Source organism: Carettochelys insculpta, chromosome 6 (genome assembly GCF_033958435.1).
Source record: "Carettochelys insculpta isolate YL-2023 chromosome 6, ASM3395843v1, whole genome shotgun sequence".
Taxonomy (NCBI): Eukaryota; Metazoa; Chordata; order Testudines; family Carettochelyidae; genus Carettochelys; species Carettochelys insculpta.
This window is the reverse complement of record NC_134142.1, coordinates 92,339,234-92,363,862: the sequence shown is the minus strand read 5'-3', so window position 1 is coordinate 92,363,862 and position 24,629 is coordinate 92,339,234. Positions and strand designations below refer to the sequence as shown.

The following is a 24,629-nucleotide window of genomic DNA, read 5'->3' as shown; positions in this document are numbered from 1 at the left end:
CAAATACAATAGGATTCAACTAAGAGAAGAACAGTTTTCACAGTTGCCAGCCTCTTGCAGACAGCACTTTTCCAAAAGTGCTCTCTCAGCCTTTTTTCTCAGGGTCACACCATCTAGGCTTCCCTGGCTGAGTCTGGAAAGTCTTTGCTCCTTCTTTGAGTTGTGGTGTTGTTGCTTGTCTCTCACATGCAGATATACACAGCTCCATCAGTCAATGCCTTGACTCCTGCTTTTGCTATATCTGCCTCCAGGGAGACCCTTTTGACCACATGGTTTATTTTCTGTTCAACCCTTGACCTGCATCTGTGTTTTGCATTGTAGTTTCTCTTCTTCAGCTATCTCATCTCATAAATGATTATTTCTTACATTTGTCCTGAAGGAAGGGTGGTCGTTAATGCCATCATCTTCAATGAGGTTTTCACAAACCCCTCAGCATAATAGGGTCTCAGAGTTTAAACACTCAAAATGATATTGAGATGCAATCAAAATGAGGTGTTTCATTCCTGTATGCGCCTTTAAAAATTCCAGCCTACACGAGATTGTGTCTTACCCAGATCATAGGAACTTGAAAAATAAAAGAGAAACTTTTAAATGAAATGTATCATTTTTTGAAAAGATCACTTTTGCACACCTCTAATTACAGAAATAAATTAAACTGGGCTTGTGTGGGCAACTGGCTTTCTTAAACATACGGGTACTCATCTCTTCGGATAGCACGTTTTCTGCTTCACCATTCTATCTCAATAGTGCCAGTCCTGGTACGTTCTGGTTTCTATCCTGGAGAAATGGTTTTCCTTGCTTACTCACATCACTGTTCCCGCTGAACGTGGTTTGAAGTCTGGAAATGCATCAGAAAGCACACTTGATCTTAAGGACAGGTTCTCTCACACAACCACGTTAAAATAAACTTTAAGCTTTCATATGCCACAAAAAAGATGGGCTTGCAGACGACACGGTGGTGGATCAGAGAGGAATCAGCTATGTGTAGAGTGAGGATAATGGGATCCTCACTGACACTCTGCACAGACAGTATGGTAGTTAGCCTGTTACTATGCGCAACGTGCATCAACAGTTCTTTTTTAAATCCTGCAGCTTGCTGAAGAGGATGTCTCTTTTGGCACTTCTCTGAAGACTGAAGGCACTTGGTGAGGTTGAAATGAAGGCATGCACTGGAAAGAGAACTGCTTCTCATGTTGCTGCAGGCCTACAGGAGTTGTCTGCAAAGTAAATTCATGTGATGAGAGAGAAGTAGGGTGTGTACAAAATAACAAAAGGCTCTGTGCTCCAGAGTAACTGCCACTCATAACAGATGTGCCGTTGTGGCAGGGCTCCAACATCACTTTCCAGCAATCCCCTCATACGCCAGAGTCACCTCAGCAGGAGCTGTTAACAGATGGGTATTGAACTGAACAATGCATAGGAATAGTCACAGTAGTCTTCAATATAATGAAGGAACACAAACAAAAGTTCAGCCCTGTGAGTCTCCTCATACCAGTCAGCCTCTGAGGCATTCAGTTCTGTCACCTGTAGTTTGCAACACACAGCACAGTTCAGGACAAGCCTAGGAAGGGAAGGACAAGTTGAATGCATGATTTTTGGAGTGCTTATACCCAGCAAAGGTTGGTTTAGCAGTACCTTGTAGTTTTAATGAGGCCCTTCTACTTCTCTGGTTTCAAAGGTGGGATGACTTAAGTATCAATAAATACGCAGACATCTGCTCTTTTTACCTGTTCAGTGAATTTTAGCTTGGTGTTGGGCTACATAGAAATATGGCCAGGCCCCAAGAAATGCCCACAATCATGCAATAGTACAACATTTCTAAACACCATTAATGACTGCTTCTTGGAACTGCTGAGTAATAGTGACCATAGTGCAGGCCTGCTGGTGGGCAGGGGCAAGCAAGCGTGATATCACCATGATGTCTGACAGCCGAGCATGTTTGTTTCTTAACTTTCATTTTTAAAAATGTTTTCTGTCTGTAGTAGATATAAGTAATGTTTTTCTCTCTCCCTTCCTTCTGTGCAGTTATTTTGGGAGGGGAAAATTTCTAAAAGATGAATTCTAAGGTTTGTTGTGAATTCAATGAGGTTCATTGTCACTGTGCTCTGCTCTAGAAGTGAGTTTCACAGCATGATCCAGCTCCCCAGGGAGTGTTGTGCCCCCATGCTGTTTTGTCTGACCCTTATGGCTGATAGTTGTCCTGTTCCAGTGGAGTGTACATCTGATGGATAGTTATGTAGTGGATGATGGTCTCAGTCCTTTATTCCAACCACTTGTTCACATAAAACCCATAAAAATACGGTGTTTGAGAAATGTGGTTCTATTCATTCTTGCTTTTCTTTTTCTAGAATGACCAACCTTATAACCCCAAAATCCAATTCCTGGTCAAATAAAAGAGAGTGTGTCAGTTACAGGTTTAAAGTAATAGAAATGTGTTATATAGCCTTTGTTACATGCACCATGATAACATTTTATTAACATACGATGTAGCAAAATCATGTCGGGAAAGCCCACTTTTCTACCCTCTTGTTCTTCTCTGTTTTTCAACACTGCATAGCTGTCTAAGTAGTGATTTTAAAAGACAAGAGAACTTTTATGGCAATTGTTCGCGTGCATCTTTGCCAACTGAACTCTCAACTCCAGCCAATGTACCATGTGAACTAAATATGCCTTCCAATATTCTGTTCTCTGTTACAAGTCTTTTCCTTTTATAGGAAAAAGATAATGAACTGTAAGAGGAGGGGCTTGTGAAAAATCTGCCAGTTATTTGTTTATTTATACACAGTGATAAAGTTTTTTTCTATGAAATTGCGATGTAATATAGTACTAATGGGGCAATAGACAAAGAGCTCTCACCGTGAACTGGAATATTGTTATGTGGATTAATTTAGCCAACAGTGTTATATGTGATCTATAGTCATAATGAGCTGTTGATTAGCTGCCAAGTGTGTGAGCAATAAACCTCCTTCCCATGTGTTGACTATCCAGATAAAGATCATTTTGAGGGTGAGCGAAAGAGTATTGCAGATCTTGGTCCCTATTCACTTTGCCAACACCAGTTGTTGCCTCTCTCCTCACATTGCCCCCCAATACCAGTTCTCTCCTCTCAGCTCTTGAAAGGTGCTAGCAGCCTGTAGTCTCTACTGCTGGTGACAGCTCTTGAAATAGCCAGCTTGCCAGAGGTCATTTCCCTAGGGTGGTAGCTTTACTAAGCTGCTGTGGTGTTGCTAAGCTACACTTTGGAAACCTTCTTTATGGAGGTAGCTCCGCAGTCGGTTGCAGTGGATTCAGGGCTCTCCCTCACCACTGGCTCTTCTTTACCAAAGGATTGATAGAGAGAACGACAAATATCCATAAAGGGTGTGTAGTCAGACACGCCCATAAAAGCAAAATCTCCATGAAGCAGGAACAGTACATATTAATAAGCATTTAACGCCAAGTTAAATCAGTCTGGTTACAGTAGGCCCTGATTTGGCTTTCTCACACAATGTAATATGGTGTACCTAAAGACAAGTGGTACTAAAATGATTTGAAAACCCTTCTGATCTTTGAAAACATCAGATAAATTACTTCCAGATAAATCTTTGCAAGTACATTCTCACTAATCTGTATCAGTCTTCTGCAAAAGATGGCTGGAAAATAACACAGCAGCTGTAGTATTTTTAATATTTCTACTCTTTCCAGTCTCTCCAAACCCCAAGAAACATGCTGCAGATTCCTAAAGACTAGTAACAGAGAGATAGCTGTGCTAGTCTATATACTATCAAAACAAAAAAGCAGTCCAGTAGCACTTAAAAGACTAACAAAATAATTTATTAGATGATGAGCTTTTGTGGGACAGACCCGCTTCTTCCGATCATAGCCGTACCAGAACAGACTCAATATTTAAGACACAGAGAACCAAAAATAGTAATCAAAGTTCACAAATCAGAAAAATATTATCAACGTGAGCAAATCAGAGAGCAGAAGGGCAGAAGGGGTGGAGGTGTCAAGAATTAGATAAAGCCAAGTATGCAAAAGAGCATCCATAATGAGCTAGAAAATTCCCATCCCGGTTCACACCTCGTGTTAATGTGTCAAATTTGAATATAAAAGAGAGTTCAGCAGCCTCTCTTTTCAAACTGTTGTGAAAACTCCTCTTCAGTAAAACACAGACTTTCAGGTCATGAACAGAATGGCCCACTCCATTAAAGTGCTGGCTGACAGGTTTGTGAACCAGGAGTGTTTTATGTCTGTTTTATGCCCATTAATTCTCTGTCTAAGAGAGTTTGAAGTAGGTCCAATAGACAAAGCATGTGGGCATTGTTGGCACGTGATGCCAGATATGATGTTAGTTGAGGAACATGAGAATGTGCCCGTGATTCTGTGAATAACCTGGTTAGGCCCAGTGATGGTATCTCCAGAATAGATATGTGGGCAAAGTTGGCAACAGGCCTTGTTGCAAGGAAAAGTTCCAGGATTGGTGTTCCTGCGGTATAGACTGTGGTTGTTGGTGAGAATCTTCATACGGTTCGGAGGTTGTATGTTGGAGAGAACAGACCTATCACCTAGGGCCTTCTGGAGCGTGGCATCCTGATTAAGGGTAGGTTGTGGGTGTTTAATAATGTGTTGCAGTGGTTTGAGTTGGGGGCTCTAGGTGTTCTGTTCTTGGCTTATTCTGTCAAGTGCTTGTTGTTATTCTGTTAAGTGTTACTGGACTGCTTTTTTGTTTTGATTCCTAAAGACTGTTTGCTTAGGTTTTGGTTAAAGTGCTCCCTTAACTGGACACTGGCTCTAATGAACTCCAAAGCCTGGAAATACAGGTGACGGAATGTAGGAAGGGTCCTATTTCTGTTAACCTTCTCTTGTGAAGGGAGAAAATGGTGCCACTCCTGAGCCATGGGAGTGCAGTAAAGGGAACTGAGTATATTTCTGGAAGGAGGGTAATTGGTAAGCCTGCCAATGGGAAACTGCTAAAGGAGCAATTGCCCCTGGGCCTGGCATTTCAAAGGGGCCCGAAGCTGCAGGCCCATTTGAATTGCTGCAGCAGTACTACTGGATGCAGCAGGAGGGTAAAGGGGCTCAATGCTGCAGTCCAAGCAGCACTGAGGGATGAATGCCCTAGGACCCACCCCTTCTGCACTTGGTCCTGCCCCTTCTGGGGCACAGAGCTGGGCTCCCTCATCCCACCTTGCCCCAGGGCCCATGGCAGATGTTGGTGCTTATGGTAATTAGCAGTGCTGCAGGGTGGTGGGATAACAGCTAGGGCCTCAAAGTGGCAATTAGTAAAAGACCTGAGTAAGGGCAGTGTGGAGCAGCTGTTATGAGGCTCTTTTAGGTACTTCCTCTCTCTGAGCAGCCTGGTGTTCCCGCTGAACATCTCCTCTGAAGATGAGGAGGGGGATCTGGCCCTGACTTCATCATCCCCATGTCCTGAAGCAACACTAAGGGAAACAGCCCTTTTGGTTCCAGATACAGGCATTGTAATTCTGCCAGGTCATTGCATGAATCATGTAATTGACAAGAATGCTTCTAGGCTCGGGCCCATTAAGGAACTTATGTGCCTAAACTCTAACTTTAAACTACTGTGCTCCACACACGCATACCACTCAGCTGTTACCTAATCCTGTAGGTGCCTAATCTCACTTGGCACCTACATTTTGCAGTTTCTGTCTCTGACCATGCACACTACTGCCTGCCTAGAGGGGTGAGGCTGCGGCTACATCCCTCTCATTGGTCTCTTCCCTTGTCTAGCTTACATGGCTTGTCACCATGCGGATCCCATTCTGATCATCTCTCTCTCCCAGTGGATAGTATAGGGAACGGAAGTATCTTACATCAGTGTTCTGGATTCCAGTTATTTTCAAGGTGCCTAAAAGATATGCATTGTGGTTCAACCAGTCGTACAATCTAGATTTCTTTGTGGATCCTGGCCCTAGTGCTCTTCTCGCTGTGAACCTGGTTAAGATCTTGTCACAATTTCATCCTGTGGCAGTATGATGAGGGAAATCTCTGCAGCTATGGCATGGTAAAGGCCTTCCTGCACAGTGGCCTGCAAAGTCATAGAATCATAGACTCATGAAACATTAGAACTGGAAGGGACCTCGAGAGGTCTTCAGGTCCATTCCTCTGCCCTCCAGGCAGGACCAAGCACAGTCTAGATATCTGATAACCTGCTCTTAAATATTTTCAGTGATGGAGATTCCACAACCTCCTTAGGAAATTTATTGCAGTGTTTAAACACCCAACATGGATTTTTAAGATCTTTTTCGGAGTGGTGGCAGAGCTCCACCTTCACCTCAGAGTCAGAGGTCCTGTGCTTCTAGGTGGTTGGGGGTGCCTTGGGCTCACTGTGACCTTCCATCTGGCCTGTCTCAGGCTGTTCCTATCTACCCTAGGGAGACGGTGTTTTAAGCAATGGTACTACAGTGTTCTCCAGCCAACACTGTCCGCTACCATATGACTCTTCTCCAGAAGGTTGCAGCCTCCAGTTCTGAAATCAAAAGCACTGGTGCCTATTGTGTAGAATACTGGACAGGGAAAATAATTCATCTGGATGGAGTTCCCAAAGAAGTCAGGTGTGAAAGGGCTTGAAGCTTACTCAAGAGGTCTAGCCAGCCTTTCTTTCTTTTATCTTATTTCTTTTCTTGAAAATAAAAGCATGGCGTGTCAGAAAAAATCTTTTCATCATGGATTTTTATCCTGGAGGTTTTAGATATAATATTTATATCTGTGACAATTCAGGCAGAGAACAGAAAGATTTCCTGAACACAGGACAAATATAACATTGCAGCATAGTTAATAACATCTTTCCTGAGATGTTTCTTATTGTATTATATATCATAGGGCAGATCCTATCTTGAAGTCAAAGGGACTCATGCATATGATGGGACGGTGAAGCACAAAATTAGGGATACCAAAAAACTGGTAAATGTCCAACAAAAATCTGTGAACATTCGTTACAGTTCTTTGATCTTGATGCAGAGTTTTGGTTGGCTGTATTGCCTTATATTGATATGGAGCACTTACCTATTTTATAAGACTGGAACAAATAATGTTGATGTTGTCAGTGTTTAGACTTTTGTTATTTTGTATTTGACAGTAGGTTACTTGAGAAGACAATGCATTGTCTGCACTAGCCTAAAAACTGGGTTAGGGAAACAGTGAAACTTGACGTAAACAAGATTCTAGCTAAACCAATTAAAAGTATGCTTGCCTGGCCCAACAGTGGTTAGCACCTGGCTGTTTTAATCTAGGCTAGACATCAGAAGAAAAATGGTTTTAAGCATTTTTCTAATAACAGTGAGTCTGTCAATGCTGGCTGATCAGACTCTAATCTAGTAGATTCTGATGAAGATGGAATTGTGTCTATAGTGGGTTCAAACACAATTCTGCAGGTGCCAGGAAGCATCTGAAACATTTTATCCAGACTGACTTCATCAGATAATCTACGAGCCTGGAAGCTGTTGCTGACCCCTCAGCTACCAGGTGGGTGCATCTGTAATAGGTGATTTTTTTAAAATTTATTTTAAATAAGAATATCTAATTCAGAGCCTTAAAAGAGAAGTAGATTTTGATAAATCCCTGGGATATTATGTCATTTGCTAACTTTTAAATGATTGGCTTTGCATTCATAACTTTCTTTTATCCTAATTGCAATATATTTATCCATAGCCTAGCCTAGCCAGTACTATTGTATCCTGAATAACACACTATATTTAAAAATATAAAAAAAAAATCTACCATCACTGCTAACAAAAATCAGGGCTTTCCCAGCAAAAGTAGAACAGTTGACAGTTCTTCAGTTTGGTTTCTACACTGGTATAAATAGGACTTCTACACTAAAAACTGAAGATTGAGGAGCTGTGTGTATATAAGAGCAGAGGGGTGAGAACCTCCTACCTTCTCATGAACAGTTCTTTTAAATGTGCTTTCTCTTGGCACACTGAAAGCTGGCAAAGGAATTCCAATAATGCAATACTTTTTAAAAAAAAATTAAACATTTGAAGGAACAAATTGTGATGTAGCAAGAAAAGTTTAATTTTTAAATAACAAAAAGCACAAAAACCCATCTTGTCCCTAATCCAGTAATCTAACATATATTTTAGAGAGTTTCTTTGTTAAGGAACTCCTCCTAAATGGTAAGAGCTAGGACCACCAAATTGAGTATACAGCTTCCTGTTGTCAGAACTTTAAGCAACGTAAGGGTTTGACTGTGTGAGGAAAATGGGATGTGCCTGGAATGGAATTGCTTCTCATAAATCCAAAAAAACATGAGACGTAATCAGCAAATCAAATACAAGCCTCAAAATTTACATCACTGAGTGAACATTGAAAGATACTGAACCAAGATGAGCCAGAAAAATAGGATGAAACTGGAATAGGATTGCTTCTTAATAAACCTTACAGAAAAAAAGATAAAACAGAGAAATTTGCAGTAGTGCTCAGTTTGGCATAGCTAAATCAATGCTTATGGTTTGAAAACTAGAAGCAAAAGCCATTGGAAACCCTATAACTCTTTGTTGTTAAAACATAGTAGCTGCGTCTACATTAGGCATTATTTCCAAAAGCTCAGACCCTCTTTTGAAAAAGTGCACGGCGTGTCTACACACACCACGTTCTCTTTCGAAAACGAAATCGAAGGAATACACCCCAGCATCCGAAATTGCTCTTCCAAAAGTGAAATAGGAAAAGCCGCCCCTTTTGAAAGCTTATTTTGAAAGAAGGCATGTGTAGATGTTCCATAACCCACTTTATCAAAAGGTCAGGGTCCGCCACGGTGGTTATCAGCTGTTTGGCAGAGACGTGCAGTCCAGTGCCTGCGGGGCTCTATGGTCTGTGTGTGCAACAACACTTAAACCTGCACACACCCAGAAACCCTGTTGCAGGAAGCTGAGAGTGTGCAGGCAGCAGCCACTGCACATGGTGCCCCTGAATGCCTCAGCCAGACCCACAGTGGCTGCTGGCACAGCATGGCCAGCAGCCAGCGAGGAGAGAAGCCCCAGGGCCCCCCTCCAAGCATGTCCAGGGCTCCCAGGGGGCCAGACGGGGGTAGGGGGAAGTGAGCCCCCTCCAGGATGGAGCATGAGTTCCAGGACTTGCTGGGCCTAGGGCAGGACGAGGAGGTCCTGTGTGAGAAGGGAATGAAGTGGCAGAAAGCGGCCACTTTTGCCCAGCTGGCTGAGGGATTGACTCCCCTTGGTCACTCTGCCCGCACTCCAGACCAGGTACACAGCAAGGTGAGGGAGTTGCAGCAGGGGTACTCCCAGGCTCAGGACTTGGCCAGCTGGTCGGAGGCCACCCCCACTTTGTGCCCATTTTACCAGTAGCTTCAAAGGCTCCTGGGCCCACAGGACACCACCTCCCCACCCTCCATCCTCAATACCTCTGCAAAAGAGCCCCAGCCAGAGGAGCTTGATGCCAGCCCATTGCCAGCAGGGTCAGAGCCAGAGCCTGCATCAGTGGCAGACTGGTCCAGCAAGGAAGGGGCCTCATCATAGATCTCCCCTCCCACACCTCCAGCCATGCGTCGTCCAACCAGGCATCCCCTGATCTCGGCGATGGACCATCAGGTATGTACCTGACAGAGCACAGACCCCCGACAACAGGATGTGGGCAGCATCTTGCCAGAGGTCCTGCCACACCCCAAGCAGACCGTGGCTGGCCACAGGATGACGGTATGGCCTCCAGTGGCCTTCAGCTCCCACTCCCATGGACAACACCACGGCCCACTCCCAAGGGCAGGGGATGGCCTGGGCCAGACAGCACAAGGGGGCCACCCCCAGTGGGATGGGGACCCCCACCACCACCACGGACCTCCAGGGTTGCCCCGCCATCATACAGGGGATGGGGACCCACCGGCGAATAGGGGACATGGGCCATGAGGCAAGGGTTGGTACTCACAGCCTGTCCCTCTCTTCCCTGCTGTCTTTACAGCTGTGCCAGCCGTTGACCAAGAGAGCGCTGCACCCTCTGTAGTACCCAACAGCCCACCAGAGGCAAGGGAAGAGGACCGTGTCGTGCCGCGCTGTGCCACTGGCCGAACCAGGGCAACCCCACTCCCGGAGGGGCAGCAGAGAACCACCACCTCCCCGCCTCTGTCTGCCAGCAGTTGGAGGTGGCAGAGTGACGCCTCTGCCTCAAGGAGGGCGAGGCCACCTGGCGCCACCAGCCGAGGCAGAACCGATGGGCACCCTGAGGAATGTAGCGGGCACCTTCAGGGAGCTCCTGGCCTGGATGCTCCCTCCCACCTCCCCCACAGCCCGCCCACTGTCCCCCTCACAGCCCTTCCTGCTGGAGCCCCACCTGCCAGCACCCCTGGAGAGGCCCTTTCTGGGGCCAATCACCCATATGGGGTGGACCCCCGGCGCTACGTCCCCATGCTCCCCGCACCCTCCCATTGGGGACCACAACCCCAGGGGGTGAGGGTCCTGGGGCCAGCTTTGGTTGAGGCCTCCACCCTTGCCCCTCAGTAAGGGTCCTGCATGCACACCACCTATGTACCCCGCCTCCTGTATAGTTTACCCCCCTCCTACCTGTATATGGGTGTATGATAACATTTGGCATAGTTTGAGCAATATCATTTGTTGTGTTGAATAATAACAGTTTATTTCACCCATATCCCTATGTGCTGTTTGCCCATTTGGTGGGGCGGTACACAGGAGGTTGGGGGCAATGTGCAGTGTGCAGGAGGGTGGGGGGCTGCATGTGGGAGGTGGGGGTTGTGGGTCATGTGTGGTGAACCCAGTTGGGTGGCTGGGGGCAGCGTTCACCATCCTGGTGGGCCTGGCAGCTGGATGCAGCAACCGGCTGGGGGTAGCCCATGCCAGCCTCAGCTGCCCACCCCTGTGTAAAGGCCTCCCCCTTGGTCTCCATGATATTAAGAAGTGTGCAGCAGGTGCTCGCCGCCTGGGGGCATTGACGATGCCTGCCTCCAGGTGAGCTAGGAGGTAGCGCCCCTGGCCCTTGAGACAGACAAAAGGTTTGCTCGACCACGTTGCAGGGTTTCCAGCTGCTGCTGGTTCATGCTCTGTCATGCTTCTGGCTGGGGGTGGGGTGGCCTGTATAAGGGTGCATGAGCCAGGGTTGGAGCAGGTATGCCACGTTGGCCACCAGGCAAAGGGGCACTGTGGTGTCCCCCTGCGGGATCTCCCTCTGGGGGATGTAGATCTTTTCCTCCAGCTGGCAGCATAGTCCCGAACTGCGGAAAATGCATGCATGGTGTGTGCATCCAGGCCAGCCCACATAGGTGTCCTGGAACCGGCCCCAGCTGTCTACTGTGGCCTGCAGGACCACGGAGTGGTAGCCTTTCCTGTTTATGTAGTGTCCTCCACTGTGCTCCAAGGCCGGATGGGTATGTGGGTCCTGTCAAGGGTCCTGAAGTAATTTGGAAACCCAAGTGCAGCAAAGCCCGTGATGACCATGTCCAGGTCCCCGATGTGGACCACCCTCTGGAGGAACTTTGCGTTGAGGACATGCACCACCTACAGGGGGGAGATATGTGCACCATGAGAGTGTGTGGGGTGTGCCAGCCCCTTCCCCTGCCCCTGCCCCACTCCAGGCTCCCAGGCCCAGGTCCCCGGCCTCCTGGGGTCGCATGGCATGGTCCTACTTAGCTCCATCAGAATGGCCCTGACTGTGGCCTTGCTCACCCCGAACTGGAGTGCCACAGAGCGGTAGCTGTCTGCAATAGCCAGCTTCCAGACAGTGATTATGACCCTCTTCTCCACGGGGAGGGTGCGCCACATCCGGGTATCCTCATGTCTCAGCACAGGGGACAGCCACTGGCAGAGCTCCATAAAGGTCCACCACCACATCCGGAAATTCTGGAGCCACCGGTCATCATCCCACTCCCCCAGGACTAGGTGCTCCCACCAGTCTGAGCTGGTGGGTAGCTCCAGAGCTGGCGGGGGGTGGTGACAAAGGAACCAAGGGTCTGGGGCATCCCTGGCTGCCCTTGAGGGGGTCTCCCCCAGCAGGAGCTGCAGGACAGCCACCACTGCTGTGGGCAGCAGGGCAACCACTCCGCTGGTAGCAGCAAACAGGGTTTCCAGCTGCTGCCAGTTCATGCTCTGTCCTGTGGACACTGTGTCTGTGAGGCTGGTAGCGGCTCTGCAGACCTTGTGCTGTGCAGGGTGGGGGCGTTGGGAAGGGGCCCTTTAAAGGGGGCGTTAACTATGACCCCGGAAGGGCCTGTTTGCCATGAAGCCCCAGCTGCGGCATTTCCTGGCTCCTCCTTTCGAAAGAAGGTGTGGGTAAATGTAGACGCTCTCTTTCAAAGGGCTCGCTGGCCCTTTCGACAGCATGAATCAACTGTGTCAGCCCCAGCCCATGTATAGATGCTCCCCTTCAAAAGGGCGTCTTTCGAATGGCACCGTTTTGAAAGAGCGCTCTAGTGTGGACATAGCTAGTGAGTGATAAAAGTTTATATGGATGAAATAAAAACATACATCTGATGGAATTCCCATTTTAAAAAAATTACTAAAAATGTACATGGAAAAAAATTTAAAATCCCCTTTTAAGAAAGCTGAAATTAAAAATTAACTTCTTAAAAATAGCATTGTAATTTTGAAAAATACAATCGTTTAAATAAAGCGTGTATATTTTCCTTTTATTTTCCAAAGGGGGAAAAACCTGTGATGGAATTAAGGATGTGAGTCATACCAGCTAAATCTTGTAGTATATCACAGTTTCTAGATAGGTGCTTGGGGTTTGGTCTCTCTTGTTAAACCACTTTTAAATTTTCAGTTATACTTTCCAAGTTCTTTGAAATCTAGGAGGCTTTCAAATACTGATTGTGCTTATGAGACAGGTTTCCCAAGTTCTAACAATACTGTGGAGTGGCACTAAGAGTTCTGCTGCCACATACTTGTATCAAAAACATTATTTCATTCTAAAAATTAGTGAAATTATTATTCTTAGGCTGGGTCTACGCTTACCTTGAATATTGATGGCTGCTACGCAATTTTAGGTACGCCAGTTTTGTACCAAAAATCTGTTCAGCAGCTGTCAGTATTCATCCCTGTCCTCTGGCGAGCTCCTCCCATTGGCCTTCCTTAATCCTTGCCGCTCACAAGGAATTTCAGAGTCAGCATTGACCCTGGAGCACGCCATTTTGCGCAGGCCCCAAATGTCACCCTGGAAGATCAAACCTAAGCGTTGGATCTTCTGTGATGAGTATAGACCCAGCCTTAGACAAGTGTGGGTGTTTACTTTTCACATAGTCCATTTGAATGTGAAATGTTTATTGTCCTCATTCCCACCTCCCAGGAATCAGAAAGCAAACTGATCTGTTTCTTACTCGGAAAATGAAATACTGTACTTGAATATGGCTAACCTATTGACAGGGAATTGTGCACAATCATTCTATTTTGGGTAAATGTCATTTTTGTCCTTGCCACTGTGGCAAGGCTTTGAAAATGTATTCCATATGTTTTATGAAAATGTCATCCAGTTTGCCCAATGGAGGGTTTGGCCTAAGTTTCCTGAAGTGACTAGTAACTTAGGAACAAAGCCATGAATCAGCTGGGATGTGGTTTGACAGAAAGAACAACATGATCTTGTGGAAATAGTTGCGCCTCCCATATTGCAGCTCCTTGTTCAACATAGAACACATTCAGGGCTGCTCCGAATTGTATTATTTGTGACAGATCATGAGGGCTTTTTGCATCAGCTGATAACAACAAGAGCATTCCACATGCCGTTTGCATCCCCAGCCTGCCCCTGCAATCGATACTGTGCGGAAGGACAGCATACAATCATTGCAGCCACTCTGTGCTGATTAAGGAACTTCTTATGCTGGGGTATTCTTTTGGGGCAAGTTCCAGTCCCTTCACGCTGCAGGAATACAGCTACACAGACCACTGTGTATGACAATGGTTTTTTTTAAGTAAATACAAGTTCCTGTGCAATATTTCCTAACCTAGAAACTACAATACTACCTACCTGGTCTTTACCACTTATCACTGGTGTGATGAAAGAAATGAAGAACACAAACATACATCATAAATTACAAACAGTTTTTTCATCTTTACTAATGTAAGGAAAAGTGTGTGTTTTACACAATATATGGATTAAATCCGTGGCTCTCAATTAGGGGTATACATACTGGCTGGCATATGCAGAGGTCTTCCAAGGAGTATATCAACTCATCTTGATGTTTACCTAATTTTATACTAGACAACATAATAAGTACCGGGGAAATCAATACAAACAAAACTGCCACACAGTGACTTGTTACTACTTTGCTATATATTATACAATAAAATATATGTGCAATATTTATATTCCAGTTGATTGATTTTGTAATTATGTGGTAAAAAATCGCTCAAGCAAAAGCAGCATTTCAGAAAATGAAAAGCATTCTCACAAACAGATTTTTATCATTGGAGGTTAGGAAAAGAGTGCTGCTATGTTATGTAGAACCAGCCCTCATGTATGGATGCGAATCATGGACTATCAGTAAACAAGTTGAGAAGTACGTTGAAGCCACAGAAATGTGGTTTTTAAGAAGGATGTTGTGCATCTTATGGACAACCCAAAGGACGAATGAGTCTGTCTTAAATGAAGCCAACAGCAAAAGAACACTGTTAAATAGGGTAAGAACAAGGCAGGCAAAATGTATAGGCCATATAATTAGAAAGTCCGCACTTGAAAATTTAGTGACAACAGGGAAGTATAATGGAAAGCAAGGACGAGGTAGACAATGTGAGAAAATATTGAATAGTATCACTTCATAGTTGCGTTGCCACCATACTGTGGAGATGCTCCAGAGTACTCGTAATAGATAGGGGTGTAGGGCCATGATCACCTTCGCTGATCAGCATGGCACAAATGAATGAATGAAATAGGAGAAAGTAAGGCATTGTTCATTACTTGTGTGCTGTGACACTTTTGTATTTTTATGTCTAATTTTATAAGCAAGTATTTTTAAGTGAGATGAATCTTGGGGTACTCAAGGCAAACCAGACTCCTGAAAGTGGTACAGTAGTCCGGGAAGGCTGAGCACCACTACGCTATATTATGCCTTTAAAACGAGTATAAAAGTTTTTACATCAATCCAAGTTAGTTTGCGGGGTAAAAGTATATTGAACAGTTTTCTGAGGCTACTTCCTCCTCAGTTCAGGGGCATGCTGTCTGCTTATGTCCCCAGTTACAATACCCACCATAGCTGGATCAGTTTTGCTAGATAACTCATTGGAGGAGATGAATGAAGGCTCTGCTTAGTATTCAGCTCTTCCTAGCCACTTATTCTGGGGTAGAAAAGTAGTGAACAACTTTCCCATGTTTGGGCTCAGGGTGCAAGTATCCCAGAGAGGCACTTAAGGACACGTGTGTCTCACTTGCATTACTCTGAGAAACCTACCCTTTGATTTTAGGCTTACAGCTCCCCAGCTATAGCAACATCAAAACCCAAGCAAAAACCTTTATTTAATCAGAGGTACATTGGTTTTAGAGCTGAGTCAGCATAATTTCAAATACTTTAAAGTAGGCAAAAACAAAGACCAGGTTCTGTTTCGTTAGCAAATTGGTTTGTGACCAGTAAATAAAATAATTATTAAATAAAATAAATAAAATAACCCTTCTTATCTATGTGGATTTGTATCGATATAGCTACGTCTACACTAGAGAGTTTTGTTGGCAAAACCCACGGAGCATCCACATTCCCAAGGCATTCTGTTGACAGTAAATCAGCAGAACGTGATGCTTCTGTCAACAGCGTTCTGCCACTTCCCCATGAGGCAGAATGTCTCTGTCAAGAGAAAGCCGGTCTGGACATTATGGGGGGATCCTTTTGTCTACAGGGACACTAGGCATCCCTATCTGCTATAGTTCCAGTTGGTCATTTTGTCTGAGAGTGCCCAGGCCACAATCTGTTTTGCCAGAAGATATCTTTGAACAGAAACTTCTGTCAACAGATCGCTCTAATGTAGACGTAGACTGCGTGCACAGTCTGTGTACAGTATGCATTCATCACTGTATCTAATCTGGCAAAACTCCCATTGATTTCAGTGACAAGATGATTAGCTCCATATATAATTTTATACACATCTGAAGACATAATGACTCACACAGCTGTGAAGAAAAGGAAATGAACTGTTTCTTTGGTATTTCTTGCTTATCAGCCAACTCAGAGGCAAAACAAAAAATTCAGCCTTTAAAGGTGTTCAAAAAAGAAAAAAAAGTCAATCTGATAATATAATATGTAATATTTTCAAGTATGGAAGTGTATTCTCAATCTGATAATATAATATGTAATATTCTCAAGTATTTGCCTTGTTTGCAAGTTTGGTGAATCCTTCCGTCACACTTAGTTATTACTGTGTTGATATTTTTAAATTCTTGAAATAACTTTTATTTACACACACATACATACACACACACACACACACAACTTTCAAAAGAGAAATCTGTGCATTTACGTTTTCTTTGCCACTCTACTTTGTACAAAGAAAAAAGTATCTTGTAAACACACAGGGCCATAATTACGTCCAAGTATTGCAGATCAGAGGGAGGCTATTGTGAGTTTTAGTAATTGTCACAATTGGCTATTAGCGACTGTTATTCTATTGATGAATGGTCCTTTAAGAACACTAAGAATGCATCAACACTAGGAACTAACTTCGAAGTTAGGCACTACATAGAAGTAGCGAGCAGAGAGTCTACACACATTTCCCTTACTTCGAAGTTAACTTCAAAGTAGAGAGCCCAACTTCGAAGTCCTTACTCCATTCATAGTGCCCTACTTCAAAATTTAACTTCAAAGTAGGGTGTGTGTAGACACTCAGCTTCGAAGTTGCTTACTTTGAAGTAAGCAACTTTGAAGTTATTTTTGTAGTGTAGACACAGCCTTAATGTTTCATTCAGTCTCTCTGGGAGAGATAAGAGTCTCCTCTGCATTGCGACAATGAATTGGGGTAGCTGTGTTAGTCTGTATCCACAAAACAACAAGAAGTCCTGTGGAACCTGCCTCTTGAATCTCTACTACATGCTTCTGACAAAACAGGTCTTTGCCTACGAAAGCTTATGCTCCAAAAACTCTGCTAGTCTATAAGGTGCCACAGGCCTTCTTGTTACTTCTTCCGCATTGTAGTAGCTTGGGTATGTAATAAGAAATTCAAAAAAGTGTGGTATATATGGTCAATATCTGCTGACTCCAGCTCATTCAGCTTAAGAATGTCCTGCCATTAATATGTTCTACGTTTATCTAACCTAAAACCATTTCTTATGGTTTTCTGGATTGTTCCTTTGGAGCTTGTATGTATTGCCAACCGTGTTAACATTAAGGGCCAACTGTAGCTTTCTGAAGCCCCATGCAGTTTAAGGTAACCCAGGCCTACTAACAGGAGGGGTTTAAAAGGGGGCAGTTGCCCCAGGGTTCAGCCTTTCAAGGGAGCCCAGAGCTTTGACTGCCATCGCAATGCTACTTCATCAGTGTCAGCGGCTGACGCTCCAAAGCTGGAGCTTTGAAGTACTGGTACCGCCACTCTGTATGTCTGTGGAGGGCCCTGCACCACAGTTCCAGCTGCAGTAAGGGTGACTGTCCTAGGCCCCAACACTTCCATCCTTGGGCCCACCCCTTTCGGAGACATGGTGCTGGGCTCTGCACCCACTTTGCCCCGGCCCTGTGGTGGCTGTCAGCCCGTCTGATGTAGTCTAAATAGATCTATGAACATCAGCTAATCTCTTGGTTATTTTTATGTGAAATGAAGTTTTTCATTCGTATAGGCCACGTCTACGTGGAGCTGTACTCCTGGCAGATCCATGCTAATGAGCTGTCTCGCAATTGCAAATGGCTTCTCATTAGCATAATCACGTGGCTAATTAGCATAGCCATGTGAGCTTTTGCTTTCGGCATAGGGGACTGCCAGCAGCAAAGAGTCTGTGTGGACGTGCCTCTGCCGGCTAAACCCCGCTCTTTCAGCAGTCCCTCATACCTGAAAAATTCTGGTGATGGGGGTGGGGGGGGGCGTTAGTCAGCAGAGGCATCTCCATATGGATCCTTTACTGCTGGCAGTCCCCTCTGCCAAAAGCGAAATCTTGCATGGCTATGCTAATTAGCTGCATGATTATGCTAATGAGCAGTCATTTGCAATTGTGAGACTGCTCATTAGCATGGAGCTGCCAGGAGTACAGCTCCACGTAGACATGGCCACAGTGCCCTTCTCCACCACTCTCATATCCTGTATTCTGGCAAAGGAAGCATAATCAATTACATTTTGTTCTGTGATGTGTGTGGAATAGAACATTAGCACAGGTTTGCATCTCTTACATTGACAGCAGCTTTAACCAAATGCCGCTCAGTTCACCTCTCATTTAGATGTGTGTACAGTGAGAATATATCCATGGAAGTCAATGGAATAAATGTAAAATCAGTGTGAAAATAAACTCACGCCCACGCAGGTTTAACTAATATGGTCTTTATTTGACATGAAAATTCTTATTAACCATTTTTCTTTGCATTATCCTTCAGTAAGAGCTGACGTGTTAAATAAATGATGCCAACATGCTGGTAATAATAGATCTGAAAGTGTCTGTTCTCTTGTGGGTAAACAAAGGAAGTGCAACCTCTCTAAGCTTGTAATCCACTGGGAAATCCCAGACAGAAATAGTTTCTCAAATTTCCTTTAATTTGACTGAAGGCTTTAAGTTTTTACTTTGGAAAGGCTGCAGGACTTGTGTGAATTTAAATTCACATAATTATATGGGCTAAAAAGAAAATAAATCCAATTATAACTTGTACAGAGTACTTTAGCAACATATCACAGTCAGATGGCAACTGTTTAGCATTATGTTTTTAAAGAGAGGGAGTTGCCCTTATTTCAACATACTTCAGAACTGCTCAACAATAAGGATTTAAAATTATCTGGAAACAAAAATCGTTACTTATAATGCTTGAAAGTGTTTGCACCTTCTGCCTGGTAAACTTATTTGAACAATTATGTGACAGAGGAGGAAGTCATGATACAGCCACGTGAACAGAAAGGAAATAAATGAGATATAACCATATAAACTTGCATGCTGTTATCTAAAATGATACATAGCTCCCCAGTGTCTGGAGTTGTCAGGGTCAGAGCAAGCTTTGCCCTCTGCCCATGTGAGCCCTGTTAAAGCAGCAACCTCTCAAAAGACAAAGCTGGTGCTGTTTTTTTGTAGTCAGTATTTTTGTAAAAAAAATCGTAATTGTATGCTTAGGAGCAGGATGTTCAGAGTTTTTTAAAACCAAAAGTTCTGCATATAAATTTTCATTTTAAAAAGTCAAATTAAAAATAAGATATTTCAGATCAGATCCTGAGAATGGGACCTATGATACAACTGTACGTTATCAGTACAATTATAGAGAGAATTATGGTCTTTCTCCAAGTAGTTTCTCTCTGTCTCATTCGAATTCTCAAAATCTCAAATCAAATTAGGATTTGCAAACCCACATTTTGTTTTGACTATGAAAATTAATGAAATAGTTCAAATTTTATCAGTTTTAAAATTGATTTTTTTTAAGGTTGAGTTGCCTGTGGAAGGTGTTTAGCATGATTTTAGTTCCGTGGGATAATAGCACATTATATCGGCATTAAATTGCTGCAGTGTATCAGGAACATTCATCTCCTCAGAATGCCAAGTAATTTCTTATAAACAGTGGCGTGTTTTAAGAGGTGTTATTCTTCTGAATTTGTGACAGTTAAATATCATACAGTTGAAAAGAGCAGACTCCGTATAATATATCTGATCATCTTTACTTAAGTCATCAAAGTGATTTCCAGTTTCTGTTGTATGTAATCAGAATCAAATATAACTTGAAACAAGGGCCGAAAATGAGTTGGCTACCTGACTGTAGTTAAGACTTTTAGAGGGATATCTATGTCTTTAGACAAACTTTTAGAGAGAGAGAGATACTTTGTAATATAGCAGTTTATAAAAAACATTCTAAGTATGTCCTTTTACCGTCCATTCACTGCTTTAAAGTTCATCCTCTTCTTCTTTTTAAGGAATAGATCTGTTTCAATGTAGCTCTATTTCTCTCTTGCACAGGGCCAGTATTGTGCAGAAACGGATTATTTATTTTCAAGATGAGGGCTCTCTTACCAAGAAGCTGTGTGAACAAGGTAAGAGGAACCAGGTGCTTTCTTAGCCTTCTTTGAGATTTCATAGGCTGCTTCTTGTTCTCTGTATCAAATTCCAACTTCTAGACCTCAACTCTAAAGTCCTGAACAACTCTGCCCTGGTATAGGTTTGGTATTGGTTGCCTGATGGTGTTTTCTGACCATCAATGTGATCCTTCATACTGCTTTTATATCCTTCTCTCCTTTCCTTCAGGCATTTCTTCCATGTGTGCCTATAAGTCGGTTATACCCTACCAAACACCTGGCAATGACTTCTGTACTTCACATTAAATTGCACACATTTATGCAAGTATCTGTGTTTTTTAGTAAGGGCCTAGTCATAGGTTCCCTGTCAGCTGTCCAGTCATGCAGCTGTCCAGGTACTGCTGCAGAGGTGCCAAAAGCACCCATGCAATGTGGGGAGGAGGTCTGCCCCATCCTTAGCCTAACCCAGCCTCCAGTCTGCTGTGCCAGGGAGAGATGACCTGAACCCGGCACCTCTCTCTGGTGCTAGTGCAACCCCAGCCTGAGCAGCCTGGCCCCGGAACCACCCTACCGCCCAGGCAGCCTGAAACCCCCCACTGCCACCATTGGAGTGGTCTGGCCTACAGCTGGAGTGGCAGGCCCCAGAGCTCCTCTGCTGTGTCCCGGTGCTGGAGTTTCCCTCTCTCTCCTGCTCCCCATCCCCTGCCCTAGGCCCACCCCAGAACCTGCACACCCAGCCAGAACCCTTGCACTCCCACCATCTATCCTAGCCCTAAGTTTCTCATTCCAGTTCCACCCCAGAGCTCTTGTACCCCAATTCTCTTATCCAGTCCTGAGCCCCTGAACCTCAGCCCTACCCTAGAGCACACACCATGAGCTGGAGCCCTCACACTCCTGCACCCTCACCCTCTGCCCCCAGCCTGAGCGCCCTCCCATACTCAGAACATTTTGGGCCCCACCCAGGCCAAATGAATTTCATTATGTTGACCCATATGAAGGTGATATGTCACACATCACCTCCATATTGGTGTACGTAACAAAATTCGTTCTGGTCAGGGTGGGAAAAATTAGCAGGAATGCTGGCTTAGCCTTCCTTTTCATTTCCTGACTCTGTGTACTGGAGGTGTTTCTGTGCTCCTAAGGAGGTGGAAATAGAGAGAGAATTGTTTTACACCAATTAACTCTATAATTCTACATGAAGTAATTTATCCTTTCCAGGTGGTCTGATTTACAAAGAGATGGTATATCAGATAACTCCATTTCTTGTCCTATGTTTCTCTTCATGTTGACTCCTCAAGGCAAGAACTGTCTTCATGACAGTGCATATCTTGTGGGAAAGATTTTTAACAGCAGCTTAGGGACTTGAAAGTTAAGAGAATTTGTGTGCCTACATCCATAAGATGCTTTTGAAAAACCCAGCATCACTGCTTAAGATGTATATAGAACTAGGGGAAAGAAATCAGGCAATTGGCCCTAAATTTAGTTTGCTTGGCAAATGATATTGCCTTCCTTTCTTTCTCCAGCTATGTAAGACCTAGTGCTAAATGTTATGAGAGACTTCCTATCAACTTGCCTTTAAAGAGAGGTCTAATTTGAGGCAACTCAAATTCAAAGAGCAGACTCATTACTCAGGGAACATCTACACTTCTGGGAAGATCAGTGCTCTGGAGGTCGATCTTCCAGAGTTCCATTTAGCATGTCTGGTAGAGATGAGCTAAATTGAACATTCAAGGCATCCACTTCAACCCAGTATTCCTCACAGTCAAGAGTAAGGGGTAATGCTTAATTAGAACTCTGTAATGTCACTGTTCTCATACTCCTAGGGCAAAACATGTTATATCAAGGGACTGTATAGCCTCTTGAATTTCTGTTTGTGCAGACAAAAATCACTTCTATCAGCCAGTTCAAGTGAACACACAAGTCTTGTGACTTGTAATCTTTTGCCTATGATTCATACAGTAAATTCACAATAAGAAGAAAAGGATGCACACAAATACAACCAGGTGGCATCTCTATGGCTTGAATCCCAAGGGACAACAGTGATGTTTTTGATGGACTAGGTGCACTACACTTAAACATAGACAAAAATCCTCCCAGCAGCATAAAAGGCTATCTTTCAGAGAGCATAGCATTACAAGAAAAAAAATACTAAAAGCAATAAAACAAATGGAAGAGGCATTATAGCCTACACAATAGATAAGCAAACTGGTGGCCATAGAGAAACAAAGAAAACTTCACATGGGCAATGTCAAGTGACTTAAGATGCTAGATACAGGTGCACTCTCAACTATTTGCACAGCTGGAGTTGCGTATCTTAGCTCTACATTTTCTACTAGTGTAGACCTGCCCTCAGAGCTTACTCAGTGCAAAACAACTCCAAATCAAAGTGTTACACACAAACATTTTCAAGCATTCTCCTCAGACCTCCTTGGAAAGGCACGATAACTACATTGTGTAGAAATGCAGACAGATTTGTTATAAGATGATACCGCCCCCCGTCTATCGCTTTCTCCCCACAAGTGTGGAAACCAGTTTGCCTGTGTCTAGTGTAGAAGATGAGGAGGTGAACATTTTTTTGGTGTTGAAGGCCCTTGATGAATTTAATCTGGCTCTGACTATAATGTGCTTCATTTTTAAAAAAAACTGAGTGTAAGTAAGATGCTTTACTTAATTTAGTAAATGTGGCAGCCTGGAATCCAAGATTCTCACATGCCATTTTGTTTTTCTCTTTCATACATTCAAGAAAGCACATTACGCTTGTTAAAAATAACCTTTAACATTGAGTGATAAATATGGTGAATAAGATTACTGAAAGCAAGTAAAATAAATAAAACTGAAACAGATGTTTATATTCCTGAGAAAAAAGAAGAGACAGGTTGAACCTCTCTCGTGCAGTACCCTGGGGACTGACTGGTGCCAGATGAGAGAATTTGCCGGATAACGGGAGGTCAATATTTTCTAGCACATTACTAACACTTCCACTGCTTATGGGGCTCTTAGAAGACACTTGGGGTAAATTACAGCTAAATAACAGCACAGAACACTGACAGGTGTCTGGAAACAAACTTTATTGGACCCTGGGAAACTTGGCCATGCCTATGATAAGTGGTCATCCAGCTAACTAAAATCATGCCAGATTATGGAGTTTGCTGGACAAGAGAGTTTCAGATTAGAGAGGTTCAACCTGTAGTAGAAAACAGAGGACATGAAGTTGGGAACAGGAAGCAAATTTCTATCATATTTATACTAGGGTTGTGTTTAAAATGCACTAGCTGAACATTTTAATTAACATGTTTTTAAACAGTAGTGTAGACAGGGCAAGACATACTTAAAACATGTTAGCTGGTTATGGCCAAAACATGTGGATAGGGCTCTAGGGTTGATTATGGCCAGATAACATATCTGTAAGGATGTTAAACCTCATCTATGCAGGTTTTCAAAATGTGTTACTTAAAGCATTTCATCTAACACATTTTGGCTACGTCTACACGTGAAGCCTACATCGAAGTAGCCTATTTCGATGTGGCGACATCGAAATAGGCTATTTCGATGAATAACGTCTACACGTCCTCCAGGGCTGGCAACGTCGATGTTCAACATCGACGTTGCGCAGCACCACATCGAAATAGGCGCTGCGAGGGAATGCCTACACGCCACAGTAGCACACATCGAAATAAGGGTGCCAGGCACAGCTGCAGACAGGGTCACAGGGCGGACTCAACAGCCAGCCGCTCCCTTAAAGGGCCCCTCCCAGACACACTTGCACTAAACAGCACAAGATCCACAGAGCCGACAACGAGTTGCAGACCCTGTGCATGCAGCATGAATCCCCCGCTGCAGCAGCAGCAGCCAGAAGCCCTGGGCTAAAGGCTGCTGCCCACGGTGACCATAGAGCCCCGCACGGGCTGGAGAGACAGCGTCTCTCAACCCCCCAGCTGATGGCTGCCATGGAGGACCCCACAATTTCGACGTTGCGGGACGCGGATTGTCTACACGGTCCCTACTTCGACGTTGAACGTCGAAGTAGGGCGCTATTCCTATCCCCTCATGAGGTGAGCGACTTCGACGTCTCACCGCCTAACGTCGAAGTTAACTTCGAAATAGCGCCCGACACATGTAGCCGCGACGGGTGCTATTTCGAAGTTAGTGCCGCTACTTCGAAGTAGCGTGCACGTGTAGACACAGCCTTTGAAACACAACTTCTCCTCCTAATATAGCCATAACCTCTAGAGACATATGGAGAAAGGCACATTGGGCCTGTAAGCAGTTTTTGTGTTTTGATTGCTTTCATTTGTGACCTAAAGAGTCAGGACTGCAGGGCATTCTAGGGAAAAGTGTGAAGCTGCTCAGCCCAGCAGAGAAAGCCCTATGGCACAAGCAAACACAATGCCTCCTAACACCCCCATGGTATTGATGTGGTCATTGGCCATACTTTCAGAGAGACCAGCATGTGCTGCTTGCAGAAGGTGCAGTGTCTTGGCTGCTGCTTCTTCCTATTTCTTCCACTCCATTAGAGGCACTAGGGTTGGAGAAATCTTTGTGTTCAGGAAGCTGAAAGTCTGATGTTAC

At 44.3% G+C, this 24,629-nt stretch overlaps 1 protein-coding gene across 1 annotated transcript in view; it reads left to right on the top strand.

Annotated features, from left to right (window-relative positions):
- SPON1 (spondin 1) overlaps positions 1–24,629 on the top strand; it is a 361,777-nt gene that overhangs the window by 93,776 nt on the left and 243,372 nt on the right. Inside the window, exon 4 of the mRNA XM_074997622.1 lies at positions 20,005–20,078. Within this exon, the coding sequence (XP_074853723.1) occupies positions 20,005–20,078 (74 nt within the window). The remainder of the gene's footprint in view (positions 1–20,004; positions 20,079–24,629) is intronic.